The sequence below is a fragment of the Leiobunum rupestre genome, chromosome 10, assembly GCF_980474605.1.
Source record: "Leiobunum rupestre chromosome 10, qqLeiRupe1.1.hap1, whole genome shotgun sequence".
NCBI lineage: Eukaryota > Metazoa > Arthropoda > Arachnida > Opiliones > Sclerosomatidae > Leiobunum > Leiobunum rupestre.
This window is the reverse complement of record NC_143393.1, coordinates 30,862,537-30,879,816: the sequence shown is the minus strand read 5'-3', so window position 1 is coordinate 30,879,816 and position 17,280 is coordinate 30,862,537. Positions and strand designations below refer to the sequence as shown.

The 17,280-nt window shown below is 35.8% G+C and overlaps 1 protein-coding gene across 3 annotated transcripts in view; it reads right to left on the bottom strand.

The window, feature by feature from the left end:
- Positions 1-17,280, bottom strand: part of LOC149925370 (macrophage mannose receptor 1-like) — a 49,535-nt gene that overhangs the window by 11,537 nt on the left and 20,718 nt on the right. For all 3 annotated transcript variants that reach the window (XM_090160127.1, XM_090160128.1, XM_090160129.1), the window contains exons 6-10: positions 15,402-15,547; positions 11,447-11,570; positions 9,259-9,530; positions 6,510-6,690; positions 5,715-5,882 (exon numbers count right to left, since the gene is read on the bottom strand). In XM_090160127.1, the coding sequence (XP_090016253.1) occupies positions 5,715-5,882; positions 6,510-6,690; positions 9,259-9,530; positions 11,447-11,570; positions 15,402-15,547 (891 nt within the window). The remainder of the gene's footprint in view (positions 1-5,714; positions 5,883-6,509; positions 6,691-9,258; positions 9,531-11,446; positions 11,571-15,401; positions 15,548-17,280) is intronic.

The following is a 17,280-nucleotide window of genomic DNA, read 5'->3' as shown; positions in this document are numbered from 1 at the left end:
TTATATTTATATTTCTGGTTTACTTGATATATCGTGGTCACTTTTCTGTATTTCAAACAATATTGGTAAAAATATGTGGATTTAAAATTTAAACGATTTCAGTAAAATATGAAGAAACCGTTTTTACACACAATCCTACAGTGTAGCCGATGCCGCCGATGGCGCCGGGTCGCGCATATTATACTCCGCGGCAGCGGAGTATATTTAGAGCTCATATTTTTCCCCCATTTCCACCTCTGCTGCGCGTATATTGGCAATTTACCGGTTTGGTCGTGGAAGACGTCAACTCAGCTTGAGCAGGGAGCACTAAACCGCTGCTTGAGTGACTTTTAGGCCTTTTTTGGGTCGCACTCTAACCTCAACCACTTCTCATATTTAAATTCTGTAAATGGATTTAAAATCAGCGTGTTTCACTTCATATGCCCGTCTTTTCACGATTTATAATTTAATCAATAACGCCGAGAAAATATAAGTTTTTGAAGCCAGGAAATTACGGTTTCGAGGCATCCATTTTCCCTATTAAGTTTCAGATTGGCGCGCATGCGCAACGGGAACGGGTGGAAGTCGGAAAAAAGATGCCAACTTGCCGACACGGCTTCGTTTTGACGGCGGGTTTAATGCCGCCGCTGCCGCGTGCCCGGCTGCCCGCGTGCCGTGAAATGTTAATTTTCATATTCTAATATGTTTAAACCTAGGAGCAACAAACAACACCCCACACAAGGAGAACGCAACCCGTCAAAAGTCGTGGATTTTCTTGTGTACGTTTTTCATTGGCTAGACGCTTTAGCGCCTGCTGCCGTCGGAAGGGTAAAATTCGGAAATTGTCTTCCCCCGCCCGTAAAACGTTCAGCGTAAAGGCTCGTGACGCTCGTCCAATGAAATTCGTACACAACCCTTCGTTAGCGTGTTTAAAGGCTAGCTGCATTCTCCTTGTGTTTGTTGCTCCTAGTTTAAACATAATGATTAAAAACGAACAAATCTTCGATGATAAAAGGTAAATAATATAGTTGGCTTTCATTTCAACCTAAGTTTTGTCACTTTACGGTATTTGGTAATTCCAAATCGATTTAAATAAAAGTTCTAAAGGTTAAAATTTTGGGCCTTGGGTATTATCACTGCCATAATTCAGCAGCCCGACTTTTCGGAATTTCGCTTGGAATTCGGTAACAGCTTCATGGTCAATGTAAAAGCACCGAGATATCGAATACAGAATACGTATTATCTATTGAACTAAATTATCAGTATTTTTGAATGTTTAATTTTTTGACGGCTGTTAAGTTTGACAACTAATAATTTTCGAGCTTTAAAATTTGAAATGCCAAGGAGGCAAAACGACGGGCTGAGTATTTGCGCAGCAAAGGTAATAAGGTTTATGTGGTTGAACTAATATAACAATATTTTCTGAGTTTTAAATTATTTTTCTATGCAGGCCTTAGTTCGGCACTTTTATTAGAGACACTACAAACATTTAATTTTTAATTTTAGAAAGCACTAATTTTGTAACAAATTATAAAATTGGGATGTAATTCTTGTAAAGCACCACGTCTCATAAATGGGCATATATTATAACAAAAACAGTTCTTCGAACTGAAAAAAACAGTTTAGAGCAGCCTTAAAGGGACATATATTATTTTATTGTTGATTAATATGTCAAATTCATTTAAAGTATTAAAAAATATTCCTGTGAACAACAGAATGACGTCATTCCGCCTTTCAAATCACAGTCCACTGCTCCTCCAATTTTTAACAAAATCTTTGATCCAATTTTGCCCACATTTATTTATATTTATTTTCTTCCCTACACATTTAACATAAAAATTTTAAAATTTATTATTATTTATTATTTATTTATTGCAATAATCTGCAACAAAAATAAAATAATAATAAGAATAAATTTTAAAATTTTTATGTTAAATGTGTAGGGAAGAAAATAAATATAAATAGGGATACCTTTGTGGGCAAAATTGGATCAAAGATTTTGTGTTAAAAATTGGAGGAGCAGTGGACTGTGATTTGAAAGGCGGAATGACGTCATTCTGTTGTTCACAGGAATATTTTTTAATACTTTAAATGAATTTGACATATTAATCAACAATAAAAATAATATATGTCCCTTTAAGGCTGCACATTTAACGAGCTCTAAACTGTTTTTTCAGTTCGAAGAACTGTTTTTGTTATAATATCTTCAATGGTTAGGGCTAGAAGTGTAAATCAGGGGCGTAGGAACGTTCTAGAAGTTGGAGGGGGCAAAGAGTGTTAAATCAGATACCTAAAAAACTAGAATACATGTATATTGTATAGAAAAAAAACTTAGTAGTATTTTCTTTGCTAGAGTCAAAGTTAGGAATTATATTTTTTATAGTTATCTAGTAAAAACTCGTTGTAGATAGCTATTTATTTTTTTAAAGATTAATTTTATAATTCTAATTCTGTACTTTGCCGATGTTAGCTGGGAAGTGGTTTTTAATTTGAATATAGTAGTCTATTAGCTCTCGCACTGTCCACCATGTAGCTTCTCCGAATGCATGTGTACTGTTTACTACTATGTGAATTGGTGGGAAAAGACTGAAATTTAAACACAGTTGATTTTCTTTAAACTGTATAAGCTTTTAAAAAGATAATTTGAGCCTTTTGAAAATTTCAACTGACCAAAACGTTGGAGGGGGCAATAACATTAGTTGCCCCTCCCAACATAATTCTAGGGAGGGGCATTGCCCCCCCTGCCCCTTACGGTTCCTACGCCCCTGGTGTAAATGATATCTCGTTCGAGTGTACATGCATCGCCATTGATAGCCTTTCATACATTTTTGAAATCGGAGCCCAAGAAGTTGGGCATTTGCCCAATTTACCGTTTCCGGTAGTTTGGCTTTGTGTGGTTGATATTTTCTTTAAAATTAAGTCCGATAACTTTAAAAAAAAATATTATTGGATAGGTTAGGATTCACCGGACCTACAACTTCGGTTATATCAGTATATATTAAATTTAAGTATAGTTTTCAGGGTAATTTACGGGACCCCAATTTTCGTGGTTTTATATTTTCGCCCAAAAATCTACATACATACAGTTCCTTAATTTAAGTCCGATTTTCATGAAAGTTATATTTTTGAATAGCTGTGGTTAAACATTAAACATATAGAGGTCGGCGGAACAAATAAATTAACCGCAAAAATTTCAATTAATCATTAAAATTAGCATTATTTGTTTTATACGAATAAATTATACGATTAAACAACGATTTAACATGCAAAATTAATCATTTTTTCGAATATTTCTGAATAATTTTCGGTTATGGATAAATATAAACAATCGTATAATTTCTTATTCAAACGCCGACCTCTATTTACATATAACCTAGAATTGCAAATGCATTCCTTAAATTTAATTCTAAGTCAGGTTTTTTGGGCAGCGTATACGACCCCGCAATTTCCAACATTGTAAATCCGCGTGTTTATAGAGGTCTACGCGCCCGTTTTCCTCTGACGTTTTTCAAGGGCGTTCAGAGTGGGCCGCGCTTTCAACGTATGACCAGAAGTAATAATTAAGTATGACACTGATTGACCTAGTCTTCGGCGTATGACCAGAAGTAATAAGTGTGATCATAAGTAACAAATAAGTGTGATCATAAGTAACTAATAAGTGTGATCAGAAGTAACTAATAAGTGTGATCAGAAGTAACTAATAAGTGTGATCAGAAGTAACTAATAAGTGTGGTCAGAAGTAACAAATAAGTGTGATCAGAAGTAACAAATAAGTGTGATCAGAAGTAACAAATAAGTGTGATCAGAAGTAACAAATAAGTATGAAACTGATCGAACTAGTCTTTGTCGTATAACCAGAAGAAATAAGTGTCACACTCAACGGCTGACTAGTTACTGTAGTAACAAATAAGTGTTATCAGAAGTAAAAAATAAGAGTGACACTGATCGAAGGAATCTTCGATGCTTTCAAAGTATGACTAGAAGTAACAAATAAGTGTAAATTTGTATTTATGTGTGACCCCGGATATATTTTGTTTGTGATACCGGCATTGCAGGTTGCTGTGAATAGCTAGAAAACTTAACACATTAGAAGGATTGTGTGTATTCTTACCGTCGTACGTCTTGTTTAATATACCTTTTGTTAAAATATATTTGTACCCTAATTCGGGTGTAAAATGAACCATAATTTAAAGCCTGGTCTAATATTTAAATTAAGATAAAGCTTACAAATTATTCGGTCAAGTTTAATTTTTAAATAATTAGCTTGGAATTGTGTTTTTTTTAAGAAATAGTGATAGAAAGTTGTTTATTTAATCTGCATTAATTTTATTAAAACTTTATTTATATGGTTTCAATAACATTAACAGCCCCTTAAGACGTGGAATAAAATCATAATCTTAAATATTTTCAATATTTTAGTTATTTTATTAATTTCAGTTTTATTTAAAATGTCATTTTTTTTAAACTTGGCCCGTGTCGAGAATAAACACTGACTACGGTTACATGGCGCTCGGAGCGTCGACGTAAGGAAACGTCGGCGTTTATTTTTCTCATGTAACCGCACGAACGTCGACGTTCGAAGAGATACGTCGACTTAACGAAAACTACCTCGAACCGTCGATTTAACGCCTTACGTCGACGTTCGGCGCTGCATGTAACCTCTTTACGACGACGTTTCCTTGGCCAGTAGGGATTTTTCCTACCGCATATTCGACTGTTCCGAAATAAATTCGTTTTAATTTGAGGTTTTTTATATTTATTTACTATTTATATTTATATTTATTTTTATATTTATATAATAATTATATAAATATTATTTTATATACTTAATTTTATTTCCTATTAATTTATAAATAATTTCAAATATTTCGAAACAATTTACTAACTACAAATTGCAATTTATAATTTATGAAACTTTTTAAATTATACTGAAAATATAATGAACATAATTTATAATTAATTTATATAATAAATTAATCAACGTATGAAAGATGTCATTTTATATATTAATATTATATGAAATACTCGATATATTTATATTTAAAAATGTATTATTTTATAATTGAATAGCAATAGAAACTTTACTTAAAATGATATACTAATAAAACGCGAGTAAAGCATATTTTTAAGGAGCGCCAAAATACCCTGTTTTGGAGGGAAAAATCCGTAGTTCCTCGAGCAGTATATTTTGTCTACTTGCAATCCCCAAACTCCACATGCGGTCGTTTTCCCTTCCACGCTAAAAGCCTGTCCGTCGCTCTGGCTAGTCGATAAAGATCGACTATATTGTCACCCCCCTGTCAATCAATATTTCAAGTTGTAAATTCCAAAGTTTCGCGCGTAAAATATGAGCGAAAATATATTTCGGCAACACTGCCAAGAGACGAGTTTTAACGCCATCTAGTATTTTTTTCTCGAAACACAAAACCTCTTACTTCCGCCTTAGAAATGAATATCGTTTCATAAGTTAATGAAGAAAAATTCATTTTCTAGTTACTTCAAATTAAGAACGACAATTCTTGCTAATTTAAATCCGAAAAACAAAACTTTAAGCGCCACAACATGTTAGCCACATGGATTAGCTTTATGTTCATTCCCCCCTTTTCTCATCCCGTTTGACCCTAGTTTTCCGTTAGTTTTTAACTATACCGCCAGAGCGCACATTTAACAATCGCCCGAAGCAAATATTCGGGAACGGGATGTCCCTGTGTTAATTAGTACACGCCTCATCTTACCACTTTTTGAGCAGGCCACTTGAGATTCGTACCACGAACGAGGAGATAAGGTTTCCAGATAATAACATGTGTCATTTTCAATGTGAAAGTAATTGACGGAGTCGCCAGAGGGACACTCAAGGTCATTGGGATTCACTGTCGTTGTCATTGTGTTCTTATCGCCTCCATCTGTTCGGAAATTAATAAAAAACATTCCATGGTTTACGTAAGTCATGGAAAGTAACAGAAACCCTGAGTAAAATCTTTAACGATGCGTAATTCATAATTATCAAGTTTATATTTTTTTACCATTGGTTAACTGTCGTGTTAGGTTACCCATTTTCTGGTTACTAAGTATTTGCTCCAATAAGGGGAGCCGTTTGTTTTAAGCTGCGAATTTTCCTCGCTAGGGGAGCTTTAATAACTAAGCACGTCAATTATTCGTCGCTTCACACAAAGGCCAAACTATCAGTAATTATTTCAACTAACTTACACACTTATGCAACGCATTTATGATGTACATATTTATGAAATTCGAGAAGAATATCCTAATTAACTTTTATTTAATAAACAGAAGTTAACTTTTCATGCTGAAATATGTCTGCAAAACTTAAGTTTACTAATACTGGTTTTATAAACATCGTCTGAAAAGGGTATTACAGTTTAGAAATAATAAAGCCACGATTTAACTATCATTCAAAAACACGAAAATCAAATAAATTGAAAATGCAACATAATGTGGTAATATAATAGCAAAACATAAAACATGTTTTTGGTTGGCTTTAATAGAAGGCATTATCATAGCAACTACCATACCATTTTTTCGTTTAATTTCGCAAACGAAAGAATGAAGTGTAGATTCGCTTTTCTCTGTCCAATGGCCCGAGCTGACTACGATCCCGACACTGTTCCCATTTCTGTAAAGGCTCAACTTGAAGCTCGAATCCCAGTTGTCGTACGCAAAGTCGTCTCCATTCGTCCATTGGAACTGAAATGACTGCGACAAAATACACGTTAATCTATTAGACGTTGCTATTTACCCCTACCTTCGTAGGTAAATAGTCTGTTGCTATCTACCCCCTAATTTCGGAAGTAAATAGTTTGTTGCTCTCTACCTCCTACTTTCGGAAGTAAATAGTGTGTTGCTCTCTACCTCCTACTTTCGGAAGTAAATAGTCTGTTGCTATTTACCCCCTACTTTCCGAGTTAAATAGTCTGTTGCTATTTACCCCCTACTTTCGGAAGTAAATAGTCTGTTGCTATTTACCCCCTACTTTCGGAGGTAAATAGTCTGTTGCTATTTACCCCCTACTTTCGGAGGTAAATAGTCTGTTGCTATTTACCCCCTACTTTCGGAGGTAAATAGTCTGTTGCTATTTACCCCCTACTTTCGGAGGTAAATAGTCTGTTGCTATTTACCCCCTACTTTCGGAGGTAAATAGTCTGTTGCTATTTACCCCCTACTTTCGGAGGTAAATAGTCTGTTGCTATTTACCCCCTACTTTCGGAGGTAAATAGTCTGTTGCTATTTACCCCCTACTTTCGGAGGTAAATAGTCTGTTGCTATTTACCCCCTACTTTCGGAGGTAAATAGTCTGTTGCTATTTACCCCCTACTTTCGGAGGTAAATAGTCTGTTGCTATTTACCCCCTACTTTCGGAGGTAAATAGTCTGTTGCTATTTACCCCCTACTTTCGGAGGTAAATAGTCTGTTGCTATTTACCCCCTACTTTCGGAGGTAAATAGTCTGTTGCTATTGAACCCCTACTTTCGGAGGTAAATAGTAGAAGCTGGGGCTTAAGCTCTTTACCTCCAACTTTCGGGGGCAAATAGCAATGACCACGCGGACCAAACTATTTACCACTCAATTTACCATCAATAGCCGGGCTAAGCAATTTCGGGACTAAATAGTCTGGTCCGCATGATCGTTGCTAATTACCCCCGAAAGTTGCGGGTAAATAGTCACAGAATATATACCCCCTGTAGTTGAGGGTAAATGGACACTCCGTAATCTATTTATCAATGTAATACAAATCCTTTTACTTTATTCAACAAAAAATTTACTTCATTGTAATTAAAAATTATAAATCAACAACTTATTATCAGTATTTAGATATCTCATTACTAATCAAGATTTTAAGCAAAATGTTGTTTAGGAAAAAGTTTGATAAAAAAAATCCAGATTTAACCATCAAAAAAGCATACCAGTGGTTTTTCCAAGAAAAACCGAATTTTTGCCAACCCTGATTTGAGCTCACTCTTAAAGGGAGTGTATAACTCAATTTAACTACGATCACTTCTAAGGGCATGGAAATTAGACGCGACCCAGCAAACACCAAAATCTCACAGATATTCTAAAGAAATCCAACTGATCTTCGGAGGCCCCACCAAATAAATAAATTTCCATAAATTAAAGAGCAAGCGCGAAAATTTTACTTTTTTTACGCGATTGTAACGTGTGAGACATCATTTAGTCCGCTCGTCCATCTGATTAATCAGGGCGAGATATGAATAACGGCCACGCCAACGGTTGCATACGTGGGGACAGCCGTGGCGGAAGTGTTCCGACCACCCGTTGGGGGATCGGTGGTCGTCCTCCAACGGCCATCCACAAACTCTGCCTCCCAGACGCTTGGGATTGCAGGAGTACGCCACTACTCCCGGCGAAAATTAGACGTAAGAGAGTAAGTAATTTGTTCAAGAATTATAACTAATTTTATTTGCGGATAAATCCTGTCAGGTGGCGCTACTGTGCGTCGTGTCTTAGGTGTGAGATGGAAAATCATGGCCTTTTAATCTAAGAGGTCAAGAGAGGGGGCGCGTTTTTAGCCTAAGGGAAGCGATCAGAGGAGATTAGGAGCGGGCCAAGATCATTGAAGAAAAAAATATGGCGTGCGTCTATCGGCCAGGAAAAAATGTTGTTGGCACTGTAAAGAAGAAGAAAGATGTTCACAGCGATCATTTTTACCGAGGGGCTAACCACTTTTAAAAAGTCTGTACACCGGATTACACTTAGATTAGCACTGCCAAAGGCAGGGACTTCAAAGATTACGCGTAATCCCATTAGTACAGTCAAAGGTACGGCTCTGTACACCGATTACGCGGAGTGATCAGCCCCTCGATTTTTACGCCAAATGGTTAGTTTTCGATTATTTTAATGTTGTATAATTAATATGAGTAGTTTACTAGATTTAAAAATAGTATATATTTCTTAAATTATCATTAAAAAGTAAGGCCTTTGTTCGTGTAAATAGTCCGAGGCTTAGTTGAGAAGGTGGTATTTAGATAGAGAGTATACATGCTTGTTTGCTTTTCGGCATTTTAGAAGGCTAATACACACTACGCGTTCCTTGTAAGGTAAATATAAATAAAACTTAAAGATTTGATTAATTTAAATACCGTTAAAGAATGAAGACTGACAGATAATAGAAATTATGCCTTATTGCATCGCCATTTTGAAAATTTAAAGTCACGTGGTACAAATGACCTTCGCAGACTCCCATAGAACCTCTTAATACTTTGGACTACAGTTGAAATACAAATTTTAAAGACGTTATTGACATACCGGAGCGACTCGTTTTAATCCAATCCAAACGACACTCGATGTATTTGTCGAAAGTGACGATTCCCAAAGAAGTGTTCGTAAAAATGCTTGTTGAAATCCATTCTGAATTGAAGCTAGACTGCCTCCGTCCGCCACGCACGTTTTGTTGGAATCTTGCCAACTCCGAGTTTCGTTGTAAATTTTGTAACAGGAATTTCCATACTTCACGTAGCCCTTCGACTGCAAATCGCATTTCGAATATTTCCTTTTTATTGATGTTTTTTTGGTTTTATCTAAGTAAGAAAACGTACATTAATTGTATCCGCCCTGCTGAGGCTACTTTTATTTTACTATTCGCCTTTTGAGGCTACTTTTATTTTACTATCCGCCCTTCTGAGGCTACTTTTATTTAACTATCCGCCCTCCTGAGGCTACTTTTATTTTACTATCCGCCCTCCTTATTCTACTTTTATTTTACTATCCGCCCTTCTGAGGCTACTTTTATTTTACTTACCGCCCTCCTGACGCTACTTTTATTTTACTATCCCCCCTTCTGAGGCTACTAAAATTTTACTATCCACCCTCCTGAGGCTACTTTTATTTTACTATCCACCCTTCTGAGGCTACTAAAATTTTACTATCAGCCCTCCTGAGGCTACTTTATTTTACTATCCGCCCTCCTGAGGCTACTATTATTTAACTATCCGCCCTCCTGAGGCTACTTTTATTTTACTATCCGCCCTCCTGAGGCTACTTTTATTTTACTATCCGCCCTCCTGAGGCTACTTTTATTTTACTATCCACCCTCCTGAGGCTACTTTATTTTACTATCCGCCCTCAAGAGGCTACTTCTATTTTACTATCCGCCCTCCTGAGGCTACTTTTATTTTACTATCCGCCCTCCTGAGGCTACTTTTATTTTACTTTCCACCCTTCTGAGGCTACTTTTATTTTACTATCCGCCCTCCTGAGGCTACTTTTATTTTACTATCCGCCCTCCTGAGGCTACTTTTATTTTGCTCCCAAATGTATATATTTTGTTGACAAGCATAAGCGTTTCTGGTTCCATTTTATATATCGCGTCTGGTCCAATACCTACGTAACAATGTTAAAAGTTAGGTGCGTCAATCAGTGCGCGTGGAATACATAAATTTGGAACATTTCTACCTATGACGAGGAAAGGATGAAAACCCAGAACAACTCCTTCAGCGATGAATTTGGAAGTTCTACCTCCACTGTTTAAATGGGTTTTGCTTCACCCTTCTAGGCATTGAAACCCAACCACCCTAATAGTTCTTTTTATAAACTAACGTGGCCTTCTTGTTGAAATGTTGCTCTTACGTCACAGTCTCTTACTTTGACAAGCCTACTAGCGCGTGCTACAGTCGCGAGGAATATAGCTTTTTCTAGAGCGCGTGCAAATCGCTCGTGCGAAGAATACACAAATAAAGCTGGGTCTTGTGACGTAAGAGCAACATTTTAACAAGTTGGGCAAGACCACTTTTTATTTTATAAAATCAACTATTAAAGGAATTACAAGTCACTGGCTGTCTCGGGCCTAAGCTGGTGCTTTGGGTGTTAGCCTGGCTGATTATTAAATTTCGCCAGTTGAGTCGGGATCAAGGAAGCTTCGCTTAAATAAATGCTAAAAATAATAACTAGGAAAATCGTATTGCTATAAAATTTAAACCCAATTAAAGCGTTGATATTGGACTAATCATTCTTTTAGATTCCGGATTTTTGGAATCACGAGGTATAACTTGAAATATCCACGTAATCACTAGTTATAACAACTTTAATTCTCCACTTAAAATAGTCATCCGAATCATAAGTAAACATTTGAGAAATCATAATCGTAATGACGATAAAATCAATAAAAATAAAAATAATCAAAAATAGCTTTCAAAGTTTTAAAATAATCACGATATTCAAATAAATCCTGGCATTCACAATTAAAGCACCGCAAGTCACTCGCATGAATGAACACCTTTGATTAGAAATTAGCTTCGAGCGTAATATCTCAGCAACGGTATGTTTTCGCACTTCCAAAAACATGTGATTCTCTAGCCCCACCTTCAAAATTCCGTATCCCTTCAAACATTTTTAAAGTTAAAAACAAACTTAATGTAATTGAATTTTTAATAAATAAAGATTTAACCATTTAAACTACTACGGAACGGGCCGAAAAAGGTTGGTTAGTTAATCTCACCTGGTAATACTTGGCAAATGAACGGAGCGGTAACGTTGCAATCTCTAGTTTGCCATTTCCCGGGACTCGTCTCCAGAACACTAGCGGCCGTGCATGTTACGAATTCTCTTTCCCCATATCTCCTCTAAAACAAGATTAATTGTTCAATAAAAAAATTTTGATGACGATGAGAAGAAAAAACTTTCAAACTATTATTCTAAATATATTGAATTTCATTAAAGTTATCATTCTCAAAGAATACCTAACCCAAAATTAAGCGGCGTTTAGTAAGATCCTACGAAGAATAAACCGTATTCTAAAAAATATTTGCGTTGAGGCCGCTATTCAACGAGACGTAGAATTCGCTTGTTCCGGGATTTCGGAGTAGGGTAAGAGTAACGCTATGACGTCAGTTTACGCCGATTCTGTGATGGCAAATAGTTCTTGTCGGAGTAAAAATGTTCTTCCAAAATTTAGGTGGTTTCCTTTTGCCTGTTCTCGGACTAAAAGTGTACTTTTTTTACACTAAAACATTTTATTCGCCTGTACCGGGGCCGAGAATTACTCCGTCCCATAAATTATTCGCTTGGCTACCTATGGTGCGGTTTTTTTTTTCGTTAACGCTCACCGTCGTGACGGTTACAACTTAGTTTCATTGGAAATGTTTTATGTGTAGTATCGGTATGTTGAGTTTGCGTGATGGTGGTTGTGGGTGATGAGTTTGTTGTGTATTCGTTTTGTATGGTTGGTTGTTTGCTCTCCAACTTCTTCATACTGACTTTTGGGACGGACCGAGTGCCGAGGGTTACGATAAACGTTTCAACGTCCAAATGGTCGGGTTTCCACCAATTGTTTACGGTATTCGTCTTAGTATCAATTTTGCGATCGCATCGGGCGGGATTCGAACACGAGCCCTCCTGCATGACAGGCGAGTGTTCTACCACAGAACCACCGATACATGTTACGGTTCAAATAAAATTATAAGCTCAGCTTAAGCGGAATCGTTTATAACAAATTAACAGAGCATTAAATTTCAGTTTTTAAAATAGAACAAAATTTCGTGTTCCATTTAAATTATTGCATCGAATGTAACGTCTTCTCTGTTGATTAAAAAGGATGCGCCGCCCAGGACTCGAACCCGAGCCCTTCCATATGACAGGCTAATGTTCTACCACTGAACCACTGATGCATATAACGTTTCTTAGAAAATTATAAACTCAGCTTAGCAGAAGAGTATATTAATGGTTTTTAAAGTCTACATTTTTTACGTATGAAATTTGAAGGTCAAATCTTGTTTGTTGTGTTTTTTAACTGATCGAGATTACGTTCTTTTTTGTCTAATCTTTGGTATTGTTGGCTTTTTCTGTCTTATATTTGTATCTACTATTTTTTAAGTTTATTTCCTTTTTCCTGCAAAATCGTCCAGTCTTAGAGGAACCTTTATGAGCGTAAGTCATGTCAAAAGCTTATCCGGTTCCATTATAATAACGTGAAAAATCGTATTTGTGAATGGTAAGGTGTTGCGCTTCTTGATATTATATTTTCTATTGCTTGATTTCTAAGTATTTGAACTAATTTATTGCTTGACTGCGTTATAATATTTTTCTATGAATTATTTTGATTCTGAAGTCTGATTGCTTGACTGCGTTATAATATTTTTCAATGAGTTTTGTTTCTGAAGTCTGATTGATTGGGTTGTTATTGTGTATTTTTCTATTCGTTATTTTTATTTTTTGATACTATAATATTTTAAACTAGATATAGTATAACGTTACTTCTGCGTATTTCGAATGTGCGTGACGTGGAGGGTATTTTCACGTTTTATTAGGATCAGTTTTTTTAATTTTAAATATCTTTCGTTTTATTTGTATTTTATTTCGTTTTTTCAGTCGTATATTTTTATCGAGATGTATACATCGAGCGCTTACACTTATGTTGGTCTGTTTTTAACTGGGTCGTCATTACTTCGTAATTTATTTTAAACGTTTTTTCGACCGATTAAGCTGTTTAATTTGAAATAAAATGAGCGTTAAAGATGCGGCAAGTATTTCGTAAGCGAGAAAAATACAAAAACCCTCTGTAGACATTTCTTTCATTAAAATTGGCTTCGTATTATATTTAACTGATAAACTTGTACCGTAAATAGGGTTAAATTCAATTGTGCATTGTTTTAGTACGTCTAACTCGCTGTTGTAACTACTTAATTTATAATATTCTGAATAAATTATACTCGGTTGTTTCGTCTCAATTATTTTAATTATAAATAAAATTTTATACCGGGCGGGATAGAACCGGGATTACGTTTTTAGTAAATAACTCGGAATTGCGGAGATATATCTTTAAAAGTCATCTCGAAAAATTAATACCGCTAGGGACAATTCTTCCGAGGAAAGGTTTATTTTGGCTTGCCAACTTGTTATATAAGGCTTACGGTATATATAAAAAATATCAATACATCCATTAAGTTTAACGATTATTAAATTAATATTCGCGATCTTCGTGACGACACTATACTGTTGAACAACGAAAAACAAATGCTGTTGAGCAACCGGTGAGCAACGTGACGTAGAAACCGCAGGCTGCGTTCAGTAACGCTCAACGGACTTACTGTTACTATTAACAGGAGACATGCTATTAAACATTTAAAAAACTGCGGGTCGCTTTTTTCAGTAAGAATTGGTAGAGTAAAACGCCATCTATCGGTGGTGAAAGTAATGATTTTTATGTTGTAGCTTTTCTAAAGATGTTACCGCGAAAGAACGTCCGAAATTAAATAACCTCAAGTAAGCAAAGACAGTCAAATAATAAATCGTGTCTCATTACGAACAATATTCAGAGATGAACCGCAAAAGAATCTACAGAAATAAGCGTTTTTACTTTCGCTGAATAAAGTTCAATGCGCATCTGGTACGGTTGTGATGATATGAGAACATTCGTTAACAGTCTTGAAATTTTAATTTAAAAAATTTCGCCACTATTATCTCTTTCGCTTCAAATAGTATTGCTATTAGATATTTTATAACGGCGATAAATGATATCTTATATTTGTTCTTTTTTTACATTGTTGTACGAATTATTTTCTTCTTTTTTAAAATTTTGTTAATTGTGTTTTTATGAATATTGTAATTCTTTTTCAGTGAAAAATTATAATAAGTGCAAAACGACCAAAGGGCTTACAAGTCATAATTGACTTCTCCTTATAACAAATATTGTAAACAAACTTAGATTAACTAAATAAACTTTAACTTTAACTTGAACTAAGTGAAGAATTAAGAAATTATTGTAGTTCCAATACGTAATCAATTTCAGTTAGTGATTTTTAAGGAATAAGGAATTGAATTATTTCCATAGCTGTTTTACAACCGAGTTTCTTATCAGGTCTGGACCTAGGGCCTACGAATTCTTTAAAATGAACAACCCACTTTGTTCTCTTAAAGGGGAATTGTCATCAAAACCAACATTTACGAGGTTTTCAACAGAATAATAGAAAATATATTAATGATTGTGTCCCTGATATGTTATAGTTATTGGAAAAGTATTTAAAAAGTTACGCTACTTTTTCCGCAACCTACATCAAACGGCTGCGCCAAAAGAATGAAGCGGCAAAAATTTGAGAAAGTGCCTCGTGTAAGGCATTTTAAAAACACGATAAACTACAATCTACTAGTATAACTTGGTTGAAAAGCCAAGGAGAATGTCGTAGCAGACGACAGTTCCGACCGAAAAACGATAAAACCGGGGAAAATAATATTTCGTTCACGAGATGGCGCTGCAGGTAGGTTCAACCAAACGGTTCTGAGATTCTCGCGTCGGGGGGATAAAACTCGAAATTTGGTGGCTAATAATAAATCAACATGAAATTTTTTGTATAACCATTTTCGGACGTCTTCTATCCATTTAAATGGTTTTTAACCAATTTTAGGGTGGTGAAAATTCCCCTTTAAGAGTAAAACGGTGATGAAAAAGAGACACTTACCAACACAATTGGTTGAGACGCTCCCCAGTATTGAAAATCATTAGATTTCGTGATATCCATCCAAGACCATTTTGAGCTTAGTGGATTGTACAACATTCCAATCCAAGGCTCCGTATCTAACTCTGACATCATGCTTGTTATCTCCACTATAATAACAGTTAAATTTTTACTTAAATATTGTACTCTTAACTTTGTCTTTCCTATAATATATTTTTTTCATCATACTAAAAATCCCTATTGACCGTTTGGTGATAAAATTATAACTATACGTTTTCTATTGCGACCCGATACTGAAGGGAATTAAGCTACTGAACGATGTGGACTGTTGCGATAAACTGAATCATCATCTAATATAATCATGGTGAACTTAAACCTCACATATCTCAGAGAGCAAACTGAATAAAAATACACCTTTTCAAGAACAATTATATTGAGGCGATACAAGGTATCATGGTCGATGGGGGATGGAAAAACGTCACCACCTTGTCAAGTACGTAGATATAGAAAGTCAAAGGGGGGGGGGGACGGGTTATAACACAACCAGATGAAATCGCGAGCGCGAAATTTTTCGTTAGCAATAACGCATATTTAAAGTTCTGGCTAGACTCGGGACGAGTGACAATGACATTTCCGCACGTGTATCAAACGACGTTTTTTAATACATTTGCGAGAAAATGATAATAAAACAAAGAACAAAATTGATATTGTTTTGCAAAACTTAATTTTGCAAGAAAGGAATCGACTCCTAAGGGGGGGGTTGAACCCCCTAACCCCCCCCCCCCTTATATACGTCCTTGCACCTTGTACTTCAATGGCGTCGAAAGACGTCAGTTTTAGGAAACCAATGGGATTCCAAGTCGATTTGATTTTTTGGTGGGAATGACCTGACTTTTCAAGCATGAGGGGGATTATTAGCAACGCTAAAAATCGTCTAAACATATTAATTACCCCTAAGTAGAAAACATTCTTGACCTTTTAAAGTTCAAATTTAATTTTAATAAAGTAATGAGTAAAGTGTGTTCCAGACTTCCAGGCCCTTGTTAAATCGACTTTCAATGTTCGGGTTTTACTAAGATCTGCATGACAATTCTCATTGATCGCACATGGTAAACGTTGACCTCGTGATATCTTTGGTACCAGATCTGGCTTTAAAATCAGGGTCCAACATACATTCGGCGATTGCTAGCATTTTTTTTGGCGTTTCAAATTTCGTTCAGTTTGGTTAATGGTCATTAACTTTCCAATGTGAACGTAAACTCTCAAAGGGTGAATTTTGACCTAATTCGCATTTTCAAATTCGAGCTTAGGCACAATGTGTTACCTCGCTAGATCTACTACTTCGCCTCAATAAAAATGTGATATTAAAAAAAAATATTTGAATTGGTCAAAATGGTCCATTTTCTTGTTTATCTTACGTCACAGTCTCTTACTTTTACAAGTCTGCGAGCGCACCCTACAGTCGCCAGAAGAATATCGCTTTTTATAGCGCGCTTGCAAATCGCTCGTGCGAAGAATATACCAATAAAGCTGTGACGTGAGAGCAACATTTTATATATTCTACCAGGAATCCTTACCTCTATTTGGAATGCTTATCGCGGCAGATTTTCGTATCGATGTGGCTGACGGGTTTTTTTGACGTCACTATGTTAGCTTAACAAACAACAACGTGAGAGGAGAGCACGTGCAAATTGGATTATTTCTCTCGTAGCGTAGGCGCTGCCAAAGCCGTCAGAGTTATTTTACTATACACGATACGACAGGATACGCGATACGGCAGGATACGCATTCCAAGTAGAGGTATGGATTCCTGATTCTTCTTTATTTCTTTAATTTTATAGAAACAATATTGATTTTTCAAGTTAGAACTTATTAATTTCCT